The sequence below is a fragment of the Sorex fumeus genome, unplaced genomic scaffold (assembly GCF_029834395.1).
Source record: "Sorex fumeus unplaced genomic scaffold, SorFum_2.1 ptg000037l, whole genome shotgun sequence".
In the NCBI taxonomy this organism is placed as follows: domain Eukaryota; kingdom Metazoa; phylum Chordata; class Mammalia; order Eulipotyphla; family Soricidae; genus Sorex; species Sorex fumeus.
Genome location: NW_026606094.1, coordinates 47,010,526 through 47,037,058, shown reverse-complemented (window position 1 = coordinate 47,037,058; position 26,533 = coordinate 47,010,526). Strand labels below are relative to the sequence as shown.

Below are 26,533 nucleotides of genomic sequence, written 5' to 3'. Positions count from 1 at the left end.
ACACAGAGTCTTTGGCAGTCTTTTGCAGAGCATGAAGACAGGATAAAAAGGATGAACATCTGAATATACTCCAGACTTCTGGGGGTAAAAAAGACCTAGCATGAAGTCAGTTATGCTAAACTCAGGTCACCAAATGGAGAATTACTATCAGCCCTTCCCAGGAATATAAACTTTATCTACAACTAGTATTTCTAGATTAACATTAGCCAGGTGATCTGCTTGAAAAATTCTATTGTCTTCAAGTAAAGGCAATTTGCCTGAAACAATATTCTTATCTAAACCTGTTAGGCCTTCCTTTTGGTACAGTTCTTCAGAGCATCTTTCTTTAAGGTGAAATGCTGCAGGGCTCAAAAGATTGCCTTGTTGGTTTGCAGGAGGCTTGAACCTTTTTGATCTTCAAATTCATTCAAGTTTATTTCTTTAACAGATTTATGCAAGACTAAAGGAGACTTCTGAAAGTGTGCAAAAAAGTGAGAAAGAAACATATAGTTTTAAAAAAGGAGTATCACAAATACACACGCCATTATTTATGAGTCTCCAAATACCTTGTCTTCCTAGATCCTCGGGTAATTTTCCTGTCAGTTCTGAGCACACTGCTATCTTTGCAGTTAACTCAAAGTCTAGGTCCGGTAATGTTAAGGGGACAGTGCCATACAGAATCCAAGCCCTTAATCATTGGTTCAATTCACAATTCTGTACTAGGAAACATCCTGTCCTTCATTCCGTCCTAAGATCCATGTGGAAACTGTTAATGACAGGACACATTATCCCATTTTTTTTGAGGTCTGCTAGCTCAGTCCTTCCCCCAGTCCAAGGTTCTGGGAAATGGTGGGAGGCAAATGAGGTATTCTGTTGGTCAGTTTGCAGTGACTTTCAGATACTGATAGCAGAGTAACAACTACATTTTCTCACTATAAAGAAATCATTGTAATGGAACTCTCAGAAGCCATAAATTGGTGGGCATAGATTGAGCACCAAGCATAAAGATCGAAACCCAACTAAAAGCAGTAAGGAGTAAATTGGTCACAAAATGCGGTAGATCATAAATCACCTCAAAGCAAGACTATTAACACTTGGTTTGTAGCACCAAGTATGCTCATTTCTTAAAAAGTATTTATGTTGTTTTTAGATGTGCTACTATTGCATACCTATGGTCACAGTCACGGTCCTCCCATTGTTCACTGATTTGCTTGAGCAGGCCCAGTAACATCTCCATCGTGAGACTTGTTGTTACTGTGTTTGGCATATTGAATACGTCACAGGTAGCTTGCCAGGCTTTGCTGTGCAGGCGAGATACCCTCGGTAGCTTGCCAGACTCTCCGAGAGGGGCGGAGGAATCGAACTCGGGTCGGCCATGTTGGCTGCATGCAAGGCAAACACCCTACCTGCTGTGCTATTGCTCCAGCCCATTGCATACCTAATAGACTACAATATAAACATAACTTTTACATGCCTTTTCTTTTGGCTTTGTAGCTCTGTAGCACTGTCCTCTCGTTGTTCATCGATTTGCTCGAGTGGGCCCAGTAACGTCTCCATCGTGAGACTTGTCACTGTGTTTGGCATATCGAATATGTCATGGGTAGATGACAGGCTATACTGTGAGGGTGAGATACTCTCGGTAGCTTGCCGGGAAAATTGGGATTAAAACTTTATCATCATAATTTAGAGCAGAATACACAATATCTCCAACACAGCCACACATTCCTGATAAATATTAGTTGGCTCAAAGTTTTAGCCATTTTTTAATATGTTTTTCAAAAAATTCAAGCAACATAGATTTACAAAGTTATATATAGTTGAGTTTTAGACATAAAGTATTACAGCACTGCTCTCACTACTAGTGTCAACTTCCCTCCACCAATATTCCCAGGTTTCCTCCAATATTTTCTTACTCCCAGCCTCCAGCCTGCTCTCTTGAAGAGGTCACTGTCATCCCGTTGTCCATTGAGTTACTCGAGCAGGTGCCAGTAATGTCTCCATTCGTCCCATCCCTGAGATGTTAGCAGCCTCTCCTTATTCATCTTTCCCAAATGCTGCCATATTGCAGGCTCTTTCAGGGTCAGGGGAATGAGACCCGCTATTGTTACTGTTACCTTTCTAAATTCAGTTGTTAAAGTCTGGGTCTCTAGATAACAGTAGTTTGGATATATGGCTCTATCATTCCTTAACTATCTTTGTACATTAATTTTCTGACCTGGCTATCACTGTTTCTCATTGTCTCTTCTCCACCCCACCCTGCTCCACTCTTTCTTTCCTATTCCTTCCTATACATTGAGGTCAACTTTGATCAGGGCATATGCCACTTTCAAAACATTGCCTTCCCTCATCAGTTATTCTAATACCACATATGAGCGATATCACCCTGTGTTTATCCTTCATCTGGCTTATTTTATTTAGCATGAAGTCTTCCAGTTCCATCCAGGTGGCTGCGAAGTGCATGATTTCATCACCTTAAAGCTGTGTGGCATTCCACTGCTTATAAATACCACAGTATATCTTCATGATTCACTTATGTGTCATTGGACTTCATCTAGGTTGATTCCAAATCTTAGCTGCTGTACTGAGTGCTGCATGAATTATGGTGTGCATGCATTTTTGAATGAATATTTATCAATTAAAAATGTTAAATTTTATTTCCAAAAAGCATCAGTGGACCTACTTACTAGTTGCCTAAGAATGGTAGTTCCAGAAGTTTATATATGATGTATACACATATGTGTGTGTATCACAATCTATAAAAATAGTGAAACCTTAATTAAAAAAATCCAAGAAGTACTACTGCTATTGTGATGAACAGTTCAACTAGATAAGACCATTTGAGAAGTAAATTTGAAGGTGAGGGTTTCAAAAAGAATAGGATATTTCCTGTAACTGACAAGTAGTAGCCTACAAAGACGACTTAAAAAATTTCAGAAGATAGTAAGTACCTACATGACTCTAAAATTATGTAATATCCAGTACCCTTTTTTGTCCTCCTTTGAGTACTCATTCTAATAATTTTTTTTCTAAATTGTCTTTTCATTCTAAAGAGTCTAAGAGAAAATAGGTAATGTATGCCCTATTTCCCCTATAAGATTTTAGCTTTTTAAAAATCCATAACAACTACAGAACCAGAAACATCAAAACCGCACACAAACATTGCACTGTCCTAGGGGTCTAGACTGTCTGTAAAATTCTGGCCCAGGAGTCAGGGTTCCAGCTGCGATCAAATCAGCTGGGACAATAGAAAAGAGATTGTCCTCTAAGGACTTCTTCCAAAGATGACCAAACTTCAAAAGAGTGTCTAGTAAAGTGTTACTAGTACTTCCTTTAAAAAGACAAGAATAAACTGAAAATGCATTAATTCAAAGTCTGACCAATTCTGGTAAGTATCCAGATCCTCAAATCTGATATTGTAGACTTTGGGAAATTCTGTCTTTGGGAGATTAATAATATTCAGGTTGTTGCCCACCTGTTAATTAATTGCAGAAATATATAGCACTGTCCTCCCATTGTTCATCGATTTGCTCGAGAGGGCCCAGTAACATCTCCATTTTGAAACTTGTTGTTACTGTGTTTGGCATATTGAATACATCACGGGTAGCTTGCCAGGCTTTGCCGTGCGGGCGAGATACTCTCAGTAGCTTGCCGGGCTCTCGGAGAGGGGCGGAGGAATTGAACCCAGCTCCGTGGGGCTGGCTGCGGCAAGGCAAACACCCTACTGCTGTGCTATCGCTCCAGCCCTTACAGAAATATATTTAGAGATATATTATAATCTAAAATGAAGACAATCATCATAGGTAGCTCAGTGGTTTGTTAGTCCTTAATATCATTCTGGCTACAACCCAGTTCTTTAAAGGATTAGAGGCAACTAGCCTTACCTTTTGAAAGCTTATCAAAGCAGAGTTCACATAATCTATACACTTCCCCAAACATCATATACTCATCTCAAAGTGCATCCAGTTATTATAACATAAACAATGAACAGTCCTTTTCTGAGGACTTGAACTATTTCCCTGTAAATGTTCTACCTTATTATTTCTAGAAATTCTGATTTGGACCTGCTTTGAAAACATCAGGGAAGCAATTCTGAAGAGAAGGAAATAGATGGAATTTGAAAAGGGGGTTTAAAGTAAGAAAAGTGGGGTTCCAAGCAATACAAACTTTCTAGTCCCAAGCTTTTTATAAGTTTTCTTTTCATTGACAAATCCTGAATGTCTTTACATAAATTAATTAGAAGTTACATAAGTGGAAACCATACTCATTTAAACAGTCTCTAAGGCCTGAGTCTGTCTTATGTTTATGCATGTCTGTGCATATATTAACATATATTTTTATGCCCAGATGGTACAACCAGGAGCAATAAGGAGATCTATTTAGTTGGTTCAGAGATAGTTTCTATATTAATACATAAAACATTAGTGTTAGCACTTATGAATTGGAATGGAGCAATAGCACAGCGGGTAGGGTGTTTGCCTTGCACGCAGCCAGCATGGCTGACCCGAGTTCGATTCCTCTGTCCCTCTCGGAGAGCCTAGCAAGCTACCGAGAGTATCTCGCCCGCACAGCAAAGCCTGGCAAGCTACCCGTGGCGTATTCGATATGCCAAGCACAGTAACAACAAGTCTTACAATGGAGACATTACTGGGCCCGCTCGAGCAAATCAATGAACAACGGGAGGTCAGTGACAGTGACTTATGAAATAATAAAAGGAAGTTTAAATTTGTTGCTGAATACATTAAAACAGGTGTCTTCAAAGTTACTGCACTGTAGCATTGTCCTCCAGTTGTTCATCCATTTGCTCAAGTGGGCACCAGTAACATCTCCATTCTGAGACTTCTTGTTACTGTTTTTGACATAAAAACAGTAACACCATGGGGAGCTTGCCAGGCTCTGCTGTGTGGGCGGAATATTCTTGGTAGCTTGCGGGGCTCTCCAAGAGAGGCGGAGGAATTGAACCAAGGTCTGCCGCATGCAAGACAAAAAAGCCCTAACTGCTATGCTATTGCTCCAGCCCATTGGGTAAATCACGATCACGACCACGACCACCCTGTTGTTCGTCGATTGCCTCGAGCAGGTGCCAGTAACGTCTTCTTCGTCCTAGCCCTGAGATTTTTTTTTTTTAAAGTGCCATATTCAAGGCTTTTTCAGGGTTAGGAGAATGAGACCCATCATTGTTACTGGTATTTGGCATATTGGGTATACCACGGGGAGTTTGCCAGACTCTGCCGTGTGGGCATGTTACATTTGGTAGCCTGCCAGTTTGACCAAATTAGGAATGAGATGTTAAGATGTCATGTTAAGATGTTAAGCTTCCGGGAGCTGAGTGTGATGATCTCTGGATCCTGGCCGTTGTTGGAGTTACACGGCAGTTGGTGGGTGTAACTGTCTAGTTACTGGCAGGTCCAGTCCCAAACTGTGCAGGTTTGGAGATCTCAGCCCCGGGTCCCACACACCTGGGTTCCTCTGTCAGTTCTTTTATGCGTGAGGCTCATCCAAGTGTGTGGAGAGTGCTCCCAGCATGGCCTTGGCTGGGCCTCGATGGTCTTCAGCTGTTGGGCCCTGGTGGAGACAGTCAGGCATAGGGTAGGAGACTCTGTCTTGTTCTCTCCCAGGAGCTGAGTGTGATGATCTCTGGATCCTGGCCGTTGTTGGAGTTACACAGCAGTTGGTGGGTGTAACTGTCTAGTTACTGGCAGGTCCAGTCCCAAACTGTGCAGGCTTGGAGATCTCAGCCCCGGGTCCCACACACCTGGGTTCCTCTGTCAGTTCTTTTATGCGTGAGGCTCATCCAAGTGTGTGGAGAGTGCTCCCAGCATGGCCTTGGCTGGGCCTCAATGGTCTTCAGCTGTTGGGCCCTGGTGGAGACAGTCAGGCATAGGGTAGGAGACTCTGTCTTGTTCTCTCCCAGGAGCTGAGTTTTACATTGGGTAAATACCATCTAATAATGTATTTGCTGTAGCTGGCTAAGGAAAACTGATGTCCATTTATTAATATTAAATTTATGGGACGATAGCACAGCAGGTAGGGCGTTTGCCTTGCATTCAGCTGACCCGGGTTCCATCCTCCGCCTCTCTCGGAGAGCCTGGCTAGCTACCGAGAGTCCTGCACAGCAAAGCCTGGCAAGCTCCCCATGAGGTATTCAATATGACAAAAACAGTAACAAGCCTCACAATTTGTTGTGAGATGTTACTGGTGTCTGCTCTAGCAAATCAATGAACAATGGGAGGACAGTGCTACAGTGCTACAATTATAAACTTTGTCACAGTGTTGCTCCAGTTTCCTGGCTGGCAATGTTTCCTACCATGTTTAGCTTTGCGTTTCTTCTATGTTAGTGAAGGTAACCCCTTCCTAGTAAAGAAAATTGAATTTCTCAGAAAATTTGGCCAACAATTTTGAGGATGACATATGAAGTGGTCAATTCAGGTTGCTACTACTGTTTTAAGAATTTTTCGATTTCTGGGGCCAGAGAGACGGCACAGCAGGTAGGGCATTTGCCTTGCACAAGGCTGACCTGGGTTCGATCCCCAGCATCTCATATGGTCCCCCAAGCGCTGTCAGGAGTAATTTCTGAGTGTAGTCAGGGGTAACCCATGAGCATCACTGGGTATGACCCAAAAAGAAAAAAAATGTTGGGTTTTTTTTTCTTCTTTTCTTTCAAAGTTACTTGTTTTTAAAATGCTTTTCTTCGGGGCTGGAGCAATAGCACAGTGGGTAGGGAGTTTGCCTTGCATACAGCCGACCCAGGTTCGATTCCCAGCATCCCATATGGTCCCCTGAGCACCGCCAGGGGTGATTCCTGAGTGTAGAACCAGGAGTAACCCCTGTGCATCTCCAGGTGAGACCCAAAAAGCAAAAAAAAAAAAAAAAAAAGATAAAATAAAATGCTTTTTTTTTTTTTAACTGCCTTGCGATAGCACAGCGGTAGGGCATCTGCCTTGCATGCAGCCAATATGGCCGACCCGAGTTCGATTCCTCCGCTCCTCTCGGAGAGCCCGGCCAGCTACCGAGAGTATCTCGCCCGCCCGGCAGAGCCTGGCAAGCCACCCGTGATGTATTCGATATGCCAGACACAGTAACAACAAAGTCTCCAATGGAGACGTTACTGGGCCCGCTCGAGCAAATCGATGATCAACGGGAGGGCCTTTACTTACTTACTTAATAATCAAATATGTTCAATTATCTCTTACCAAAAAAAATAGTTTGGGGTAATAACTGACTTCATCTGATTAAATTTTTGTTAGTTATCTAGAAACATTTTTGAAACCAAGTAAATTAAATACATAACAACACTGTACTTTAAGGTGTGTTTACTTAAAAGTAGTTTCCAACTTTTTGTTAAATGACAGATACTTGAATATTGGGCTGGAGCAATAGTACAGGGGCTGGAGCGATAGCACAGCGGGTAGGGCGTCTGCCTTGCACGCAGCCAACATGGCCGACCCGAGTTCAATTCCTCCGCCCCTCTCGGAGAGCCCGGCAAGCTACCGAGAGTATTCGATATGCCAGACACAGTAACAACAAATGGAGACGTTACTGGGCCCGCTCGAGCAAGTCGAATATTATTCTAGATCATTTAAAATACTGGATTATTACTTATTGAGCAAAGGTTTATCTACTCTTAGTTTCTTAAGAAATTTGCATCTAATAAAAATTTTGTGTGACATTTGAAAATTTCCTATGTGGAAAAATATAGTTTTAGAACTTATAAAATTCTAAGTCTGGCAACCACAAAAATCTGTCCAGGACTGCTTGCTTCTTAGTCTTTTTCTTATTAACTAAGGTTTCTGAGGTTAAATATCTCTGTATTCAAGTAGGATAGTCATTTTTAATTAGAGGTATGAGGAATGAAGATGTAGTTTGGTAGGGAAAATAATTTTGTTCTAATGTTAGGATTATTGTTTCAGAATAAGAAAGAGGAATATAACATAGAACAAAATCTAAATATAAAACAATCTAAGAGGTTGGTGTATAAAACTCGATTTGCTCGAGCCGGCCCAGTAACGTCTCCATTGGAGACTTTGTTGTTACTGTGTCTGGCATATCGAATACGTCACGGGGAGCTTGCCAGGCTCTGCCGTGCGGGCGAGATACTCTCGGTAGCTTGCCGGACTCTCCGAGAGGGGCGGAGGAATCGAACTCAGGTCGACCATGTTGGCTGCGTGCAAGGCAAACGCCTTACCGCTGTATAAAACTCAGGCAAGGTATTTTATATACATTCAAGCTGGATATGGTTGAATAATTAGACAGTAGGCTTTTAAAAATAGGCTTCTAAACAAAAATTATAAACAAAAACTGATTTTCAGTGTACTTGATAACAGATTATAAAACATTTTCTTAGAATTTTAGTATGTGTGCTGCAATAGCGATCATGATAAAACATTTTCTTTACCTTTAAAAATATTTTGTATTTTATCCAGTTACTGTACTTTCTATTGTCTTATCTGAATTTTTTTATTAATTCGGAAAACTGAGTCTTTTCTGTTTTCCCAGTTCACATTATCCTATTTAATCAAGTGATTTTAAACTTTTTATTATTTTTAGTCAATTTCCCAAATCCAAAATTTTAATGGAGACCTTTTTATGTAGACAAATTTAGACAATTCCTTGAAAATCTCAATATATTCTCTAATGAAATAGGAAATCTTAAGCCAGCCTTGGTTGATTGTGAAATTTAATGGAAAGCATTATCAAAAAGCAATGCCAAGCCTTCTGTAAGTTGTGTGTGTGTGTGTATGTGTGTGTGTGTGTGTGTAGTAGTAGTAGTAGGTTATTCAGCAATTAAGCAGTAAGTTTTCACTTCATTTCATAGGTTCTTTTCTTGGAAACTATGACTTCAAAGCATCTTCTCAAATGATGTGGACTCATTCATTCAACATCAGAAAATATTTTTCCCTCCACCAATGTTAAAATGAAACTGTGGTTAAAAAGTATATTAACTATCTACTGTATAAAAAATTCAGAAAGCTGATATATAATGGAATTTTATCCATAATTATGTTAATTATAATTAATATAAAATTTTCTTGTCAATTGCATTATAATAAACTCATCAGATCTTTACCATTGTCATTTAAAAGTCATTAGTTACAGTTATTGTTTCACTTTGGTTCTTTTATAAAAGTGCCCATCTTCAAGGAGTATTATGGAAAAGACTTTGACCAAAAGGTTTTTAGACTTTTAAGAATATAAAACTAAACTGGGTTATGCTTTTCTAAAGCAGAAAAACTAGATTTAAGTAAAACAAGTGTTAATTGCATAGGACTGAATATGCTGAAGAGGGGGGAATTCTAATTTTTTTTTAACTTGGAAACATTACTAGTTTCTTAATGTTTTTTCCATATTTAGCTATATGTCTTACAGCAACTTAGTATATTTTATAAACCAAGATGGAACATTTACTTTTTGATCTCTATCCTAACCTCTAGAATTCAAAAACTCCTAAGTACAAACCTGTAACTGGACTGGCTCCTGAATTCTGGTTTCCTCGAATATCTGGTTACATACTAATGTTTTAAATTTTTTCTCACCCTGCTGATTTGGAGCCACTGAGAACAAATACTGACCTTAAATCTCCCTGAAAGGGATTATACTAGGCCCTGCTTACTACCCAGAAGGCAGCCAACTTCAGACTTGAATCTTGAGTTTGGCACAGCTGGTTCTGTGTAAACACTCAAAATTTCCAAATCAAATTGGTAAGGAAGAGTAACTGACACTATTATTTTTTAGTTCAACCCAAAATGACAGATCAAAACCTTCATATCTTAACTTTTTAAAAGTCCTTTCGAGGGGGTAGTTTACTAAGCAGTGTTCATGGGACCTACAGAAGTCAGGCATGAAACCTTTTCCTCAACATGATCTAGAAAGATAATGCTACCACTTGTATCTTCCATGATTCAGCCTGTTAGATTATCACAGTGATAGTGATCTTGTAACTCTGACCATCATAAACTTCTCCCTGATCCTCCCTTTCTTTTTTATTATCTGGTTTTTGGCCCACACTTGGCAGGGATTGGACCTGACTCAGCTGTGTGCAAATCATGCATCAGCCTCCTGAACTCTTTCTCTGGCTCCAACATCTCCAGAATCAGTTCTTTCATCTCATGTCAGACTTCTAAACCCAAAGGTCAGTTGCTCCAGTTAACAATCCCTAATCCTTGGGACCATCACATTCATATCTGTACAAAGAAAAATACTGTATGTTTAGTCTACAAAATATATATTAAAAAAGCCTAGAGACAACACCAAAATACTGTTAGAACTAATAACAATAAAATGTCAGAAAGCAATATTAGAAACAATCAAATTTAAAATTTCACTAAAGAATTAAAAAAACCTACAAATAAGTTTAACCAGAAATGAAAGAGTCATCTATACTGAAAGCTATAACATTAATTAAAGAAATAGAATGTCAGTCCATGTTCATCGTTTAGAAGAATAAAAATTGTTAAGATGTCTTTATAAACCAAAGTAATTTTTGCATATTCAGTGCAATTCCTATAAAGATTCTAATCACATTTTTCTTAAAAAGAGACTAAAAGATCCCAGATAGTTAAGCTGTCATGAAAATCAGAGATCAACACATCACATTTCCTTCTTTCAAACTATACTACAAATTTATAGTAATCAAAATAGTATGGTACTGTCATAAAAACAGAAATACTTCAATGGACAAGAATTGAGTCCACAGAAATACACCTATGCACATATAGTCAATTTATAATAAAGCATATAAGACAAGATTATATCAGTAGGGAAAAGCTAGAAAGCTACATGCAAAAGCATAAAACTCAAGCACTGTCAAAAATTAACTCAAAATGTATTAAAGCCTTCAATGTAAGACCTAAAACATTAAAACTATTTGAAAAATACATAAGTGGTAAAATCTTTGACACTTAGCAATTTTGTAGGGGTAGGAGAGATGTGTTGACTCTAAAAGCAAGGAAAACAAAGCAAAAATAAAGGAATGGAATCATTTCAAATTATAAAGATCCTGTACTACTAAAATAACTAATGAAATCCAATTTACTAAAAGAAGATATTCATACATCATGTGCTCAATAATAGGTAAGAATATATAATATCAAAAATGGGAAGAGAGTCTGAAAATGTCACAAAAAAAGCTAAAAATAACAAGTGTTAGAGAAAAAGTGAAGCTCTATAAGTTGTTCTTAGGAATGTAAATTAGTACAGCCACTATGAAAAACGGTGGAGATTCTTAAAATAGAACTATAACATCAATTTCGTTTCTAGATAGTTATTTAAAGAAAACTTAGAATCATTAGGGCTGGAGCAATAATACAGTGGGTAGGTAGCTTGATTTGCATGTGGCCAACCAAGGTTCACTACCCAGCACCTGGTATGGGCCCCTGGGCACTGCCTGAAGTGATCACTGAATTTGGAGCTAAGAGTAAGCCCTGAGCACCACTGATTGTACCCTACCAAACAAAAAACAACAAAAACTTTACAATAACTAAAAATACATTTCATATATTCATGGCAGAAATATTTTCAAAAACTCAAGATAATAACGCAACCTAAGTATTCATTGACAGATCAATTGATGAAACTGTGATATGTGTGAGTATATGCATATGTATTTATGTGTGTATTGGTGTATATACATTCACACATATGCATATATATGTGCACATATATACAATGAGATGATACATAGCCATGATTAGGCATGGGCTTACGAGTTCAATGCTATGTGATGTAGCTCACTGGTAGAGCACTTGCCTTGCATGTATGACAAGAGTATGACAGAGTATAATTTTCAACACACACACACACACGAGATTACCATCCTCCCCAGAAACATACAACTTGGGAGTTTCTATGATGTCTGGAATTATTGACAGTCTATTCTGAACCACTCTTATTTAATACAGTAAAGATGAAAAAAAAACTAGCTTCCTCATAGTCAGGACCTCATAATCAGTTCAGGAAGGTATTATTAATAGAACGAACAGGACAGTTTATCAGGGAACCATCTTTCTCCTTTTCTTACAACTTGGGAATAAAAGGACATGCTTAAAAATGTTTTGGGAATAGATCTATATTGCTGCCAAAATCACTATTTCTGATTCTCAGTTTTATATCTGTGTAACTAATGTAAGCAAAGAAGGAAGGTCCAAACTTATATTGAAAAAGCAGAATTAAACAGTATTCATGGGGATTGTATTCCAAAATCATCCTGGTGTAAATCATTCTGTACAGAGTTTTTCATAAGAGCTCAGTACATTAAGAGAGGGTTCCCTATTGTGCATATGAAAGAGACTAAAATTTGGATTAACTCAAAATTCCTTTTCTCTTTACTTTAAAGGGTTAAAATATGAAAGCAGAGGAACTTCATTAGAGCTTCCCATCTGTAAAACCAATCAGTGTTCAGAGATCATTATTTTGAGTACTGTTTTCTGCAGCATTTCATACAGCCATGCCAATAATGGTGCTTATATACACCACCACTTTAAATATTCTCCTTCCAAGAGCCTCATAAAGTGCACAAGCTCATTGTTTCCTGCCTCTGTATAGCTGCAGATGTAATGAACACGTATCATGTCTCAAGTCCTGAACTGGAGGCCAATCTAAACCCGCTCCATAGCCGACCTTGCTACTGCCTCCCAGTTCTCCCTCAACCAGTTCCTTTCTGCTGCAAGGAAAGAACAGCAACAGCGCCCTCCACAGCCTGGTGGTGGATGGCTGGCTCTTTGCAACACCAGATCACAGAACTGTGAGGAGAGAGAACAGTTTGCTGGACCCGAATACAAAGTTTTTCCTGTTTAACCCCATCAGATATTACCTTAATGTCTTGAGGTACAGCAGCTAGTTCTTTTTTTATTTCAAATCTATATTGTGGAATCTGAACCCTCGAAACACCCATCACTATCCAAATAAAAAAACATCAACCCACCAAACAAAAATCCCCTCTATGAATCTTGCTAACAAAACAGAAGAATGTCTACTAATGGCTGGGAAATAAATTCTTTCTTTCCTGCTGCTAGGACCACAGAATAATGAGGGCTCCCAAACTCTCTCTGCAGCAATAAAACAGGAAGCACAGGCTTTGCCTTTTGATGTGTTCCAGTTTAAAAGTTTAGAGCTGATGCCTTTTCATCCTTAATTTATCTTTTCTTGTAAATATTTCTGTACCATTTTCAGTATCTGAAGTTTATACATTTTCCAAAAAAATAACTCACTCTTTCTCCTATTTCGGTTGTTTAACTTTATATTATGGGTCAAGTTTTGGGCTAAATAAACATACCTCAGGCTACAGCTCTGCAAATACCTCTGGCAGCAAATTAACTCAAACAAATGTTTTGGTTGGGCTGTGAAGCTGTTTTTTAATGATCTTCCTGATCTGCCTACAGGTCCAAGGATAGACTAGGTAAACTCTGAGGATTTTCTAACTTCATGTTTTCTGCCCCATTAAAATACAGTTCTCAACGTTGGTGGAGAGGTTGGTTTATAATTTTACCACCAGAGGGTGCTACTTGTTTGCTCTCATTTCCTTAACTGACTGGAAATGCTATCAAAGAATCATTCCTAGGCCAGCCAGCATTACCCAGGAAAGGATTTTGTAAGATCTGCAGTCAGTGCTCTAATTCAAGGAATTGTTTTCAAACCTTACTTTTGACACTGTGTTTAAAACAAAAACTGGACATCCTTGCAACTGCACAACCAAACTGAACTGATGCATATATTTGTCATGAACTAAACAGAGAACACAAATCACTTTCAGTCTTATGCCTTTTGTTCGGTATTTACTCACCACATTAGCAGTATTGAACCCAGAATAGTAATATCTTATTCATCATAACAAAAAAATAAAGTAGGACAACAATCTGTAAAGTATAATAGCAGTGTTATTATCTCACAATGCGACTTTCATTTATCTAATTTCAGTATACATATCCCTCTTTTGCTTTGGTACAGTTTTTACTGCTTGGAAGTATTTTTACTTAGCACCTTCAATGAATCTAATTATGTAAATATGAGTTACTGGGATTTTCATGCAAATTTTTCACTTGGTAATTTCTGGGGAGCCTGGAAGTAGATATATAAAGTACTCTAGCAAAAGTCTCCTGAAAAGACGTCTTTTACTTTAAGTTCACCATTTCAAAGGCCTGGCAGGCAGAGACCCTCCTTTCTAAGATAATGAACTGTGACCAGGTGCTCTAGAGGACCTACCTCTGCTCCATTCTGCCCCACAGTTCCTAGAAGTGGCGTTGAGACCCCTGTCTAATCAATTTGACCCAATAAGACATACATTCTGTGCTTCTGTCACCTAAATTTCCAGAACTGACCACAATACGCCCTTCCCAGGATAGGCACAAGTTGTTTCGTTATCTTTATCTGATTAGCTTAGAACATGTCATATTTGATCCAAATTATTATATGTATTTATTGTACTTCCTATGTGATTGGCATCTCCTGTTCACCCCCTCACAGAACTAATCTGTTGAAAGCAGAAGTTTCCCCGCCAAAAGCACCCAAAATCTATGCCATAATTATGCTAGACAAGTCACTTTCTTTGGAGGCCTCCACTGTGTCACTAGACACAGTGGACTATATCCCTTTGATAAAACTGGTTGGTTCATGCTCAAACCATCTCGCTCTTCATCAATTCTTTTACCACCCCTTGGCCTGGACCCAGAAAGGCCTCTCAACCCTTCAACATAAGTGTATTTACATTTACTTATGAGGAACTTGCTTGGAAATAATTTTAAATCATAGTAAGAAATCAGTATATTGTCACTTGAATTAGTAAAGCAAATAGGGGTCAGCAAAGTTTTTCTATAAAACACTGGGTTATACTGAAGATTTTAGGGTTTTGTGATCCTTACATTCCCATTACAACTATTCAACCCTACTAACATTTAGACTAAAATGAATAGATATGATTATATTCCAGAAGAATATTCTGAGGAATCACTGCTAGATTGTAGTTGCTGTCTCCTACTAATGATAAATATCTACTTCTGGTGTCAATAATCGTTGAAATTTGATCGTGGCATTCTTTGATGGTGTTCTCCCTCCTTACAGTTTGACAACATATGCTCTCAAATAACTTAAAGCAGGTTTCCCTTGGAAGAGCACCACTGTGGTTCTTTTCTAGAGCTTTCATATTTAGAGCTAAAGGAGTCCTAGGTTTTCACTGTGTAAGTATTTGTGTCCTGTGAATATCCCACGGTAAGATATGAAACCGGCAAGAAGAACACAAGTCTTTGGATATTTCTACAAAGGTTACATGGAAAGTAAATGAAAAGACATAGTTCACCTTCAGAATGATGCGTGGCCAGAGGAGTCTGCGTCTCTTTGGAGTAGGACACTACTTCCCTGGGCAGGAAATCCACTTGAGTAACCTTCGACACACCCAATTTATGCAGTCTTCGCCTAGAAGTTAACAAAGGACAAACACTGAGAAAGAGAAGGCGTTTCTTATAGAAGAACTCTCAGTAGTGAGACTCAAACTTCCAACACACTCAGTTTCTCAGACTGTGGAGCAGTATTAGCCCTGGGTGAGACATCAGCACATCTTGACCCATTTGTTCCCTAATTTGCTGGGTGATAACAGGTGGTTCCCTTATGACTTCTATCAGAAAACATGGTCGTGATTTAGTTCAAATGAGACCCCTCCCACACTGGGCATACTGAGCTTGCTTGATTGACATTTATAAAGGAGGATTACATTTTCAATATAGGATTTTAGGCTCCTAGGTGAGAGAGGCAAAAGGAAAGTCAAGCTTGTCAAGTCTGAAAGAAAGCAAGACAAATCTTTAATGGAATTTTTTTTATGCTAGCTGTGACAGAATTGTATTCCAAGTGGGAGAATAACAGCTCTCACAGGAAAGGAACTGACACAGATAAGCAGGTAGGTAAAACCTTGTTGAGAGAATACTGATAAGTAAGTCTACATGATAAAGTTTCAGCTTCATATTTTAGAACTGTGTGAATGTGAAAAATCATTTTAAAAATATTTATGGAGCATTTTAGGTGTTTTCAGGTCCCTTAATGCCCAGCAGTAATCTATTTTCATAACATCTCTCTAAAATATATGGGCACGTCATTTTAATTTTTAGATGAGGGTGAATTCAGTATAAAAACATCAATGTAAACTGCTAAAATCCTCTGGGCCTGAGTCCTGGTCAAATGCTTTTTCCATCAAGCCAAATTCGTATCTGAGTTTCTTATAGTGCTCTACCCCTCCACCCCCCCCCCAAATCTGTAACGCCCCTTGAGTCACCCAGAAAACAATTGTGGAGGCAACCTAGTATTGTGGTTAAGAACACTTATAAACTTATGAGACATGTCTGTGATCTTGAACAAGTACCTAATTTTTCTGTGACTTAGTTTCCTCATCTATAAAATGAGGGCTTAAACTGTTGTAATTTACATGAAAATAAGTGACAAATACATGGAATGTAGATACTGCATGCAGTTATATTTATACCTAGCTGATGTACAAATGATGGGCAAATGATATCCATAAATTTATAGACATCAGTATCTTAAAGCAACTTCTGAACATTTTTGGTATATAGATTTGATATTATTACATAAAAATGGACATTCCATTTCATAGGCATAAATTATCTGAGTGTCATATATGTATGGGGGCACAGGGAGGGAAGGAGGGAGAGAGGTAAAGGTGAAGTAACAGAGGCAGAGGTGAAATAGCCATTTTGCCCAAATCTCACACTAGCTCTTTAGAGCTCAAGAAACACATCCTATCCCATTCTAATATTAACAGATGGCACGCTTTATTTTTATCATATGTAGTATAAAGTGAAAGATCACATATCACAGCTATAAATTTCAACCCATAATTTCCTACTTATTAATAGGAGACAAAATTTTTTCTGTGTATTGGAACAATATAGGACCGAAGATTTCCCACAGATGAAAGACATCAGAATCGCAGCATGGCATGTGTGACAAGAGCTGCACACAGGCCTGGATGGAACAGGCTATGTTCCCTCAGGAAGCTAGTCACAAAAGTGTAAAAGGAGGTGAATGGCCCCCCGCAGAATTATGGGGTAAAACACAGAAAGTGTACTAGAAACAAAATTACTAAATAAAGCAAGAGGGTCAAGGTTTCAAAGGGAATCTAAGGCAATACTTTAAACTTGCCTTAAATTAGGAATGGATGTTTTTCCACTTGGAGTAGCTCTGTTTTATCAGAAGAAAACATGAATAGATATGCCAGAACTGACTAAGGCAAAATTCCTCTCCTGTTTAAGAGTCAGGGCATCTTTCTAAGTTCCCAAGAGTATGCATCAATATGCATCACCAGGAGATGGAAAAGGCGAAGAAGAATCCCCTTCCCAACTCCACACCTACCCATTGCTTTAAATTACTCCCTACCTGACATGGCGAGATCATACTGGATCCAAGAATGTCATGGATCTGTGTGAGGTGAAAAGGTCTCCCCATCCCACAGAGGCACTCATATCTGCAGGCAGGGGTTCCAGGGCATCGTGCTGATGGACTTAAGCAAGAGGCCTGTATGTTGTGTGCCAAGCAGCAGGCACTAGGCAACAAGACTTGCTGTTCTCTAATTTGGTAATCTCCCAGAGCAAATACAAACCAACTAGTGAGATGGTATAGGATAATGCTGACATCCTGTACTTATAAAGGAATAAAGGAATGGAAATTTGGGTTTAAATCTCTGATCACTTACCAGTTGAATAGTAAGTAAAAGACTTGGATAGGTAAATAACCCCTGTAATCCTCATGCTTCTTATCTATGAATGGGTGTATTTCATTTCATTGTTGAGAAGTTCCACTGAATCTAACACTTGTAAAGCACTCTTTTGCCTGTAAGATACTCCTGGATCAAGCATCTCTACTTTTATCTTTTTCATTAACTAAATGCTTATTGCTTTCAAAAATCAGTAAGGAAAGATTTATAAGTGTTCTAAATTAAATTTTCTTTAAGATAATAGACTTGAAGATTCTATGTGCCACTAAGTCATAAGTACATTGTGGTTTCTTAGTAATGGGCACACATATAGGTTTGGGCTGCCTGAAGAGGTTTTTTTTTTCTTTTTCTTTTCTCTTAATGAAAATTAGTTTCAACATGAAACTTATGCTTTCAAAACATAACTTGCAAAGGTGGACTTATTATGCAAACAAAAGCATTTTCTTTCTTCAATAATTATCAAAGTTTCAGCCAGCTCTCCATTCATGCTGTTTGTGAGTTCAACATCCCAATTCAATCCAAACTATTAGAAATTTTTATTTTACAAATCTGCTCTGATGCTGTTAATCAACAGACACATTGATCAACATGTGAATTTTCCTTGCTTGAGAATGATTCTTCTTATGTGATTTATATTCTGCTTTAACTCCTTAAAACACTTTAAATAAGGTCCTGGCAGAGTACCTAATCTTCCCATATAGTCTTCAAGTTAATTTCACTTAGAGCACATGTTACTGGTTTCTTAGTAACTATGCCTTGTAATATGTCACATTTCAGATACTTTGTCATTAAAATTTTACATTATTTTCCAAATGAAAAAATAGACTGGTTCATATATCATACTTAACATTGACATTTTGCATCATATTCTAATTTTGTATTGAGAAAGGCGTAGTGAATATTAAGTAGGTTTTTTGTTTTTAAATCACAAAGGTATAAAATGAAAGAGCAAGGATTTGGCTTCCTTGGACACTAAGTTCAAGGCCACGAACTTACATAGGGACTTTCCTGATCTTATTTTTTTTCCTAATGTCCTACGACTACCTGTCCTCTCACTGAGGTACACTATTATAAACTATTAATAGTGTATTAATATGCTATAATATGATATATATGCAATAATATGTGTTCATTTCCTAAGCATGAGATGGAATTTCTGGGAAATGGAATGACCAAGATTCAGAGGACGTAATGGAAATACCATGTTTTCTGAGATGAAAACCAGTTTTTCTTCCTCAGCCAGCTTAGAAAGGCTGTCCAGAAGGTGGCGCCCCAGTCAAGAGATACACGTTTTTCAGAGTTTACTTCAGTGGAGACCTCACTTCTGTCTCAGCTCCTGCAGAATCCAGCCCTGTACATGAGTCTGATAGAGCCATTTTCTTAAGATATTTCTATAATTTTTATCAGACAATAAATTATAAAGGCATACATATAAGAAGTAATGTTAACTGTATGTTTTAAAGTATGGACATAGTATTGTATGTCATTTTCATTCAATGTCTTAAGGTTGCTAGTTATTTAGCAAACAAATAAAAAATATCATAGTATTCTCTAATACTTGTGTATTAGAAATTATATATAAAATCTAGTATAACAATTATTCCTTCTCCTTTAGTTAAAGAAAAGGTTTCCTGTCTCCATGCTGACTTGTCTCTTCTAATCCCAAAATAACCTTTTCCACTATTTCAACACCCACTGAAAGCTTTTGTGTCAATACTGTACACACCTCTACTTCTGCCATAGGCCTTGTTTTACATCACTGAATTCACCTCTTTTCATGTCTAACCTGAGAGAACATTTATTGATCTCTTACTGACTTATCTCTATATGTCAGGACTTAGTTCAGATACACAGCAGGAGAGAAATAGATACTGGAGGAAGGAAGGGCAGTAAAAATAAATGTAGGAGATGCAGGCAGCAAGCAGGATAAAGAAACATAAATTTAGACTTCAGTTATCCATGCCATAAGAGAAATGGCCACATTATTAAGCCATGCATCTCCATCTAAGTAGTTTATTCTAAAGTAAGATTTGATAATATTTTAAACACATTGGATTAAATGTTTGTTAAGCTTAAAATGACTATAAGAAAACAATTCAAATCACCTAAGATGTTATAATAAGGTCACAGATATTTGGATTCATTTGAAACTAGAGTAAAGCCAAATGAAGTCAGAAGCCCTAAAATCGTGATTCCTAAAGAGGATCCCTGCTTAGCTATAGTTACTCGACTTGGGAACAAATCATAATACAAATTCAGAGGATACACCCAAACCAGCATAACCAGAAGCTTCCTCCTCCCTCTCCCGTCCCCCTACTGAATCTGATCATTTTAGCAGCTGACTATGATATAGTTAGCAATATGAAGGTGTAGCATGGGTACTTCATTGTCCTGTCAGATTTACTTGTACCTCCCAAAATCCTGAAACATAAAACCCAGTGCATAGGGAAAAATGTCTCTGGATCAATCTTATAAAGCTTAATGGGCCACGCTAGGTGGAGAGTTTTGATCAGAGATTAATTAACAGATTAATGAGAGAATAAGAGAATGAGTGTCAGACAATGAAGACAAAAGCATAAACATTACTAAGGGATCAGTGGGAGAACTGATCTAGATATAAACTAAAAGTCATGTGGAGACTATAGAAGCATTAGGCAGTGAAGTACGGATTTCTCAGACTGAACAGGCATGGTCCAAAAATGACACGGGGGACACATCTCACAGTGCTAGAGTAGATTCCCCACTAACAGTCCTAAAGGCTTCCTCTCCACCTAGTTCTGTCAACCTGGCTTAGCAAGATGTCTGAACAAAGCTCTGTGGCATCAAATATGAAATGCTCACTGTGCAAAGGAAAAACAGGTCTTAATAAAGACAAAATATTGAGAATATTTGAAATTTGGAAAGTTTCTTTGCTAGTTTTCAAAGTGTAAAGATTACCATTTTACCATTAGCATCTATACATCCATCCCTTTGTCTTTGGTTGGACATTATGGGTCAGGAGCAGAAAATTACCTTGCATAAAGCACTGTCCCCATTATACTTTGTGTTACTGATTCAACTGAGCTATCTTTCTATCCACCCACAAAGAGTCTGGCATAGTTTTGTCAGGTACTTAAAATTATTCAAGGAAGATGATCTATGATATATATATATACATATATATATATAGTATAGCTGAAGAAAGTTAAGGTTATATAGACTTACTCCCAAATAAAGTAATTCTGTCCTATCATTAAAGCATAAGAAGCATGATCATTTACCACTGGAATTCTAATAATATAGGTTTGTGACCAGCAGTCTCACAGTATTGGTTACCTAGACCTAGTGACAGAAAATGTCAACTGTAGAGAAGATGGCAGAATTAAGACCATGGGAAGCTGGTGTATGGCACTCTAAAGAGAGTAAGTCAAAACAGAGGTCACTGCAATTAAGGGAAGTCTTTGGGTTCAGAAGGACACCTGGAATCAAGTAGATAAAAAAAAAAGGAATAAAGGACAAATATTTTTCCTTGTAAGTATCTAAACTGTTTTAGGTTTCTTGAAGAACAGACTCTATGACATTAATGTAATAATGGTGCCATTTTATTTTTCTAAACATCTTATGTGGATACACTCAGTGTCTGACAACTGGCAAAGGAACTACCTGGATAATCTCATCTGCCACCACAAACAAGTTTTTGAAGCCTAGAACTATTCTAGATCCTTACAAAACAGAAGGAACAAAAAGATCAAACACATATATCAGAAGGCAAATATGAAAAAAGATAGCAAAAATAGCCAAAAGGATTAATTTATAAGTGGAATGGAAGTATGTTATAGGTAATCACTATGTGTTTAGCCCTATAAAGGCAGTATCACTGAGAATAGAAAGACCGATGTAAATCTTGAAGGACAGACAGAACTCCAACACGTAGAAAGGAATGAAGCAAATGTTCTGCATTATGCAAAAATCTGGAGGCTGAATTCACATTTTATGCCTAAAAAGCCAGTTTTTCAGTATGGAAGTCCAAAGGAGTGATAACAAGGCAGACTGAGTCTGTTGATTTGAAGACCTTAAATTTCCTAACTATAAACAAGCTGAGCTTTACACACTTGTGCAGACAATGAAAACTTACTGAAAGTCACTAAGAAACTAACTGGTAAAAGACATTTTAAACTTATTAATACAGCTTCTATATAAAATAATGAAGTCTGTATCTCTTTCTGACAAATGAGCAACGAGAGGCTAAAAGTGGGACTTAGAAACAGAGAGAGGAATAAAGGAGGGTATTGAGAAAGATCTCTGAGCAGGTAGGGGTGGGGTTCAGTAACCATAAAAAAGGAGGCAGTCAGTGAAATAATTACTAGATTTGTGAACAACAGTCTATGTATGTATAGACTGAGTCAAGGGTGAAAAGTAATAATCAGGAGTGGAAATGAAAAAGAAATGTAGCTTTTTGTGGTTGTTGTTGACGCTGTAAAAGAACTAATGGAGAATTTAGCAGTTATATGATGAGTTAAAGAAAAGCAACACACGTAAGATAATTTCCAAGTTTCATGCATTGCAGAAGAAAAGTGAATGGTGCAAATGAAAGACAGAAATTCAGAGCTTCTTTGGAATAAAAATGAGTATTTTAAGAACTAGTAGTTTCATTAATGATTGATATTATATTATAGTTTAGGTAGTTATAATATTATTAAATTTTATGGTGAATTTTATGGTGAATACTTTTAAGAGATGTAAGGCAGAATGGGTTTGAAAAGAAAGGATTAAAAAAACAAAATACGGCCCACTGAGAGTCATGAGAAAAATATAAATATGCTGTGTTAAGACCCGGCTGCCATTCCGAAGGAAAAAGTCTGAGCATCACATAGAAGAAGTAAGCCTGGCTCACTGCCTCCCCACATTCCATTTACCATCTATGCTCAGGGTGGGCAGTTTCCTCCAAGGTCTAGCACACAGCTTGATAGTTGCCCTTTCCTAGTTACCTCAAGAAAGATGAGTTTCCATTTGCTACATTCACATTTTGAAATAAGTTGAAATATTTGTTTCACTTCTATGACATTTGCTTCTTACTGTGCACAGATATTAGTTTGGCAACTAAAGCATGTTTTTCTGAACAGAAGCAAATGTCAAATCTGGCTTAGTCAACAGGCATATCCAAAGGGTTTTCTTTCAATTTCATAACACAATCAAATCTTAAAAACTTCTGGGATGAGACAGAGATGAATCTAAATAGTCAAGGTTGATGGAGGTTCTGCTATGAAGTGCACATTTTACAAAGAAAATTGAATGTTCAGAATAGTTAGGATGGGAGTATTCTTTCTTCAGCATTACATACATATAAGAATTACTATCCAGTAATACTATGATAAAATATATTAAAAATTGTATAGGCATGTTTTATTGACATTTTTAAATTTGAATTTTTTTATAGAATATCACACACTTATAAAATTACTGAGTCAATACTCAGTACTTCAAGTCACTGGGAAATAATACAATCATTAATACCTAGTGATTATATTTTTCTCTAATGTAATAAAAAATTATTTTTATTTAAAAAATCAGTTATTAATCCCGTTTACAATCATGCCTCAGAAAATCAAGTACCTCAGAGTCAGCTTAACCAAGGAAGTAAAGGACCTGTACAAAGAAAACTACAAAATGCTACTTCAAGAAACAAAAGAGGAACGAGGAAATGGAAACACATCCCCTGCTCATGGATTGGGAGAATTAACATTGTCAAAATGGCAATATTCCCCAAAGCATTATACAGATTCAATGCGATCCCTACAATGGTACACATTCTTCAAAACATTCTTCAAAAAAATTGATCAAACACTCCTGAAATTCATAAGGAACAACAAGTGCCCACGAATAACTAAAGCAATTCTTGGGTAAAAATAGATGGGGGGCATCATCTTCCCCAACTTCAAACTGAACTACAAAGCCGTAATAATTAAAACGGCATGGTACTGTAACAAAAGCAGACCCACAGACCATTGGAATGGGATTGAACATCCTTAAACACACCCTCAAATATATGAGCATATAATCTTTGATAAAGGAACAAGAGATGCGAAGTGGAACAAGGAAAGTCTCTTTAACAAATGGTGCTAACAAAACTGGACAGCTACAACCAAAAAAAAAAAAATGGGCGCAAATCTCTACCTAACATCATGTACAAAAGTCAGATCAAAATGGATTAAAGATCTCAACATCAGACCAGAGTCCATAAGGTACACTGAAGAAAAGGTCCGCAAAACCCTCTATGACACTGAAGCTAAAGGTATCTTCAAGGATGAAATGCCACTGACCAATAAAGGGGAAACAGAGATAAACAAATGGGACTATCTTAAATTAAGAAGTTTCTGTATCTCAAAAGAGACAGTGACCAGAATACAAAGACAGTCTACAGAATGGGAAAGGATATTCATCCAATACCCCTTCAATAAGGGGTTAGTATCAAGGATATACAAGGCACTGGTTGAACTCTGCAAGAATGGGAATGCTGACTGGTCCAGCCTTTTTAGAAAACAATAAGGACGTTTTTCAAAAAAAAAAACAAAACTAGAAATCGTGCTCCCATTTGACCCAGCAATAGTACTTCTGGGAATATATCCCGTAGATGCAAAAAAAATAAGAGTAGAAATGATATATGCACTTGTATGTTTATTGCAGCACTATTTACAATAAATCTGGAAAAAAAACCCGACTGCCCAAGAACAGATTACTGATTAAAGAAACTTTGGTGTATCTACACAATGGAATACTATTGCAGCTGTTTGAAAAAATGAAGTCATGAAATTTGCATATAAGTGGATCAACATGGAGAGTATCATGCTAAGTGAGAAGAGTCAGAAAGAGAAGGACAGACATAAAATGACTGCACAATTTTGGGGAATATAAAGTAACATAATAGGAGACTAACACCTAAGGGCAGTAAAAATAAGGGTCAGAAGGACTGCCCCACGATTTGATAGCCAATCTCATTCACTGGGGGAAAAGGTACCTAGGATGGAGAGAGGAGCACTGAATCAATGGTGGCTGGAGGGATCGCTCAGGATAGTAGATGCATGTTGAAAGTAGACTATGGACCAAACATGATGACTGCTTGTTACCTATATTGCAAACATTAACACTCAAAAGAACAGAGAGAGTAAGAGGGAAAGAGGAATATTGCCTGCCACAGAGGCAGGAGTAGGAAGGAAAAGGGGTGGGTGGAGGGATACTGGGAACATTGGGAGTAGAGAATGGCACTGGTGGAGGGATGGGTACTTGAACATTGCTTGACCGAAATGCAATCATGAAAGTCTGTAAGCCTGTAGATGTATCTCATGATGATTCATTAAAATAATAAAAGAAAATATATAAATAAATAATCGGTTATTATTTTGGAATAGAAAATATCCCACAATGGCTTACCCACAGCTTAAGGCAGAGAAGACCAAAGACTAGTAGGTTAGGGGAGGGCCAGAGCAATAGTACAGATATACAGATAGTTTAGGGAACAGAAATTCAATTTGCAAATAAGAGCCTTACATGAGAAATTAGACAAGATGGTCTGACAGGGCACATAGTTACAGAGAATTTAACTTCCCCAAAACAAAACACACAGTTTTTTCAAGTGTTCATGGAGCATTCTTTAGGATAGACAATTCTCAAAACTGAAACTGAAATCAATTTCAAACAGTTTTTCACATTACAATGTAATGAAACTGAAAGAAAAGTAAAATAATGAAGATAAAAAAGCCAGAAACATGTTAATGAACTACTATTAATTTAAGGAGAAAATCAAAGAAAGAAAAGCGGGGAGGGAGAAACTGAAGACAAATGAAGGAGAAAGCACCAGAATTTGTGGGATGCAGCTACAGTGAAACTAAAAGGAAAGTTTATAAAAACTTTTGTGATCAGGGTAATCACAAGTTAAAAAAAATCTATGCTTACATCTCAAAGAGTTAGAAAAATAGGAAAATGCAAAGCCAGAGTCAGCAGAATGAAGATAATAAGTAAAATTAGAGCATAAATAAAACAGATCAATGAAACCAAGAGCTGATTCTTGAAAAGGTAGACAGAATATAAATCCTTTACTCATAAATTCAACTTGAATAAGGCCAGAGTCCAGAGACCCAAAGCCACAGCTCAAGCAAGCTGCTGCTACAGTCACTATGGTTTTTAGAGTTAGTGTTTATTTGCCTCTTCTGCAATAAGTATTGTAATGGATGATTATGTATTTGAATAGTTAGATTACTTCAAAGGGTAAGTCAACTGAATGAGTTGAAAGTATTAACCACTGAACTATCAGATGGTAAACATAATTTAGTATCACTTATAATTGCCCTCGATTGCAGTTCTATGATTATCAAGTATTCATACACCTCACCTGATTTGACTGGACATTTTGGTGACATAGCAGTACAACTATAACTAAAATAGAAGTAGCATGCTCCCCAGTTTCAAACTATACTAAAAATAATATAAAGTAAAACAGTATAGTAAAAGTAAACCAGATACACTGATAAAACATAATTGAAAGCCCAGAAACTGAAAACTGAAATTTCACACACCCACACATGCATATATATATACATATATATGTATGCATATATATATAGTTTTTTATATATACACACAACAGTGTAAGAAAAGTCTTATCAATAATTGGTACAAGAAAATTGGATAGTCATATGCTAACAAATAAAACTAGACCAATAACTAACATCATACTACACAATACTAATTTAAAAAGTCTAAGAAATAATCAAGCTGTACCTGCAGGGCAAGTGCATCAACAGCCTGATGGTGCCTTCAGGCATTCTGACACCCCAAAATTGCCACTGTGCCTTTGGCCAGACCCCAGCAAGT

General features: G+C 37.4%; 1 protein-coding gene across 2 annotated transcripts in view; it reads right to left on the bottom strand.

Moving 5' to 3' along the window:
- Positions 1-26,533, bottom strand: part of DYNC1I1 (dynein cytoplasmic 1 intermediate chain 1) — a 378,224-nt gene that overhangs the window by 262,888 nt on the left and 88,803 nt on the right. For both annotated transcript variants that reach the window (XM_056118121.1, XM_056118122.1), the window contains one exon: positions 15,263-15,378. In XM_056118121.1, the coding sequence (XP_055974096.1) occupies positions 15,263-15,378 (116 nt within the window). The remainder of the gene's footprint in view (positions 1-15,262; positions 15,379-26,533) is intronic.